General features: G+C 32.6%; 1 protein-coding gene across 1 annotated transcript in view; it reads right to left on the bottom strand.

Moving 5' to 3' along the window:
• SCML2 (Scm polycomb group protein like 2) overlaps positions 1 to 2,797 on the bottom strand; it is a 69,089-nt gene extending 66,292 nt beyond the window's left edge. Inside the window, exons 1-2 of the mRNA XM_006911681.3 lie at positions 2,776 to 2,797; positions 681 to 749 (exon numbers count right to left, since the gene is read on the bottom strand). Of these exons, the coding sequence (XP_006911743.1) occupies positions 681 to 749; positions 2,776 to 2,797 (91 nt within the window). The remainder of the gene's footprint in view (positions 1 to 680; positions 750 to 2,775) is intronic.
• Positions 2,798 to 2,927: the final 130 nt, after the last annotated feature.

The raw sequence follows: 2,927 nt of genomic DNA, 5'->3' as shown, positions 1-2,927 counted from the left end.
AGTCTCTGATGCAGTACTATACATGCACTGTTCACAATAAGGAACTTAAAACATGAATTAATAACTCAGTATGAATAAATAAAATTAACATTTACTGAACATTTATGATGTACCTAGGCATTATATTAGGTGCTTTATACTCATTTTCTTTATTTAAATTCCAATGATCCCATAAGATAAGTAGTATTATCTCTGTGTGACAGAGAAGAAAAAAGAGACTAAGAATCTTGAGTATTTTTGCCAAGGTCACAAGGCCAATAAAGAATGAGGCCAGGATTCTAGGACAGGTCTGTCAGACCTCCCAATGCCTAACCCTTTATCCACTGAACTGTCTTTTGATCATCAAAAAAGGACTTTCACATTGACTCTAATGTCAGAAGAAGGGTTTTTATTAATAATCATTTTAAACTGGAAACACATGGTAATAATTAGATATCTTTAAATTTGGCAAAATTTGCATTAAAATACATAGCTATCTTTTTACTTAATGTCATACCAATTTATCTCTAAGTAAAACCAAAGTAAATTTTTCAAAATAAAATACTATTTTTTGACCTTCCTTATTGCTTACATTTTACATTTACAGACCTTTACTGTACACAGACTATATCAAAAGCAATGAGTTTATATTAACACTGAGTGAAGAAAAATATGTTGTATTGAACTGCTTTAAAACCTACCATTTTGCATAGAAGATGTGCCTGAGTGAGGAGCTTTCCCTTGATTCTCCTTCTTGACATCCATTGAACCTTAAAAAAAGAAAATCATGAGCAATACTGGAAGACCATAGCAATAGTCTGAAAGAGCACTTAGAAAAACTATAAACTGAAACTATTTTCTGATAGGAGCCAGTTTTAATTTTATAATTAATATTCTAATTTTCTACATAGGACTTCTTTTTTTAACATACTATGTACCTTATAATTTGATCATTTATTTTGTTTATTGTATGCCTCACTCCACTTAAATGTTATCTCCAAAAGGGCAGTGATTTATTTATTTTATTTAGTCTGTTTTGTTCACTGCTATATCTTCAGTGCCTAGAACTGGCATGCAATATCACCCTCAAACATTTGTTAGATGAATAAATAAATACACCAAATGAGCTGAGTTGATCCTTACAATATTCAAATTAACATGCCCTAGAAATAGAGTGGATGCTTTTGAGAGTTTAAAACATAACAGGGAAGCTAGAATATAATGTAATTCAACGGACTAGGCAGAATTTTTTCTCTGTGCCAATGTGAGGAGCTCAAACAGTGCTAAACCTGTGACTTCACCAAATCTAAGATATTACATTATTTTGCCCACATTTTATAGTACATACCTCTTAAAGTACTCATTTTTAAAAATATTAATCATAATACTGTTATGCTGAAAAAAATTAATCAAAATTCCTTAATATCATCAAATAAGCAGTCAGTGTTCACATCTCCCCAGTTGTCCTAATTAAGTGTGTCTGTTTGAATCAGGACCCAAATAAAGTCTATACATAGTAATGGTTGATATGTCTCATAAGTCTTTTGATCTATAGGCTCCACCTCTTTTTTTCTTTTCCCCTCTTCCCCTAGCAATTTTTTTGCTGATGATACCAATTTAGAATTTTCCAAACTGGATTTTGCTGACTGTCTCCTCATATGTTCTTCTGGTCCTTATATTTTCTCTAAATTGGTATTGATATTTTGATCAAGAGTTCAATCAAAGTCAGGTTTGGCTTTTTTGGGGGGAGGATAGGAGAGATGACTTCATAGGTTGTGTTGAATACTTCTCATAGGAGGCTCCTAGTATTTAGTTCTATAGAGTGAAACTTCCCCTCTTCAACCATTGTTACCCTGAGGTGCAGGTCACATAGAGAAGTCGCATTCTCCACAGATTACCAGTAAGTTTTCTTTTTCGGTATCATTATGAACTCATGAATTTAATCATATCTGATATGTTTCCATCTATTGCTGTTTTACCCTATCGATGCTCAAATTGTCAAGCAACAAGCTTCTTAAAGAAAGATCTATGAGTTATTCCAGGTATACCATTTAAGATAACAGATCTACTTTCTGGTTATGACTGAGTGACTCTTCAAGATATGTGAACACTTGAAGAGGATATATGGGTTGCTTTCTATTTAAATGACTTGGCTAGTACAAAGAAAGTACATACTTATATTTACTAAATAGTTCTACAGTAAGATTTTCTAATAGGTAAGAAAATAAAACTGTAAAGCTAGAGTAAAGAATCTTGTTACAGAGACTACACTAAACTAATACACTTGACAAATTGGGAACAGCAGAGGACAACAATCAGCATTCAGCCAAAGAAAGTCAAGAGAAGACACGGGACTTGAACAGGGTCTTAAAGGAAGAACAGGATTTAAGATAGCAAAGGTGTGATGTATATATTATGAGAGAGAAAATTCAACTCAAAATAGTGCAAATTAGGAGAAAAGTGAGAAGGACAGTGAGAAGCCTTCTCACTAGAACAAAACAAAATGAAGCATTTTTAATCACTCATATTAGAGTTAGAAGATTTGTATTCTGATTTTGGCGTTGTCACAGACTGTTGTTATGACCTGTTCACTTAACCTCCCTGAGCATCAGTTTTCTCATTTACAAAACGAGGAAGACAAAATTATCTTTAATAGCTATTCATTTCTAAAATTCTGATTCTAAGCACCTAACATCTATTAAAAAGGCTTTTTCAAAAAAAGTTCAGTCTACCAAAAGATACTCATTCCAAACGAATAACTAAAAATATTATCATCTTTAGACATGTGAATCTTACCTTCATTCACTGTTCGCCCCATTCTACCCCTTTCTGGTATTATTTCCTACAAGGAGAAAAAACAATCAATGCCTCCTTTTAGCACAACACATTTCTAAAGGATGGTATTATTAGAAATCAGTTGTAGAGTAAGATCATTTTATCTCTTTCCC

The sequence above is a fragment of the Pteropus alecto genome, unplaced genomic scaffold (genome assembly GCF_000325575.1).
Source record: "Pteropus alecto unplaced genomic scaffold, ASM32557v1 scaffold23, whole genome shotgun sequence".
Classification (NCBI taxonomy): domain Eukaryota; kingdom Metazoa; phylum Chordata; class Mammalia; order Chiroptera; family Pteropodidae; genus Pteropus; species Pteropus alecto.
Note: the sequence above shows the minus strand (reverse complement) of the source record. Positions and strands in the feature narration are given on the sequence as shown.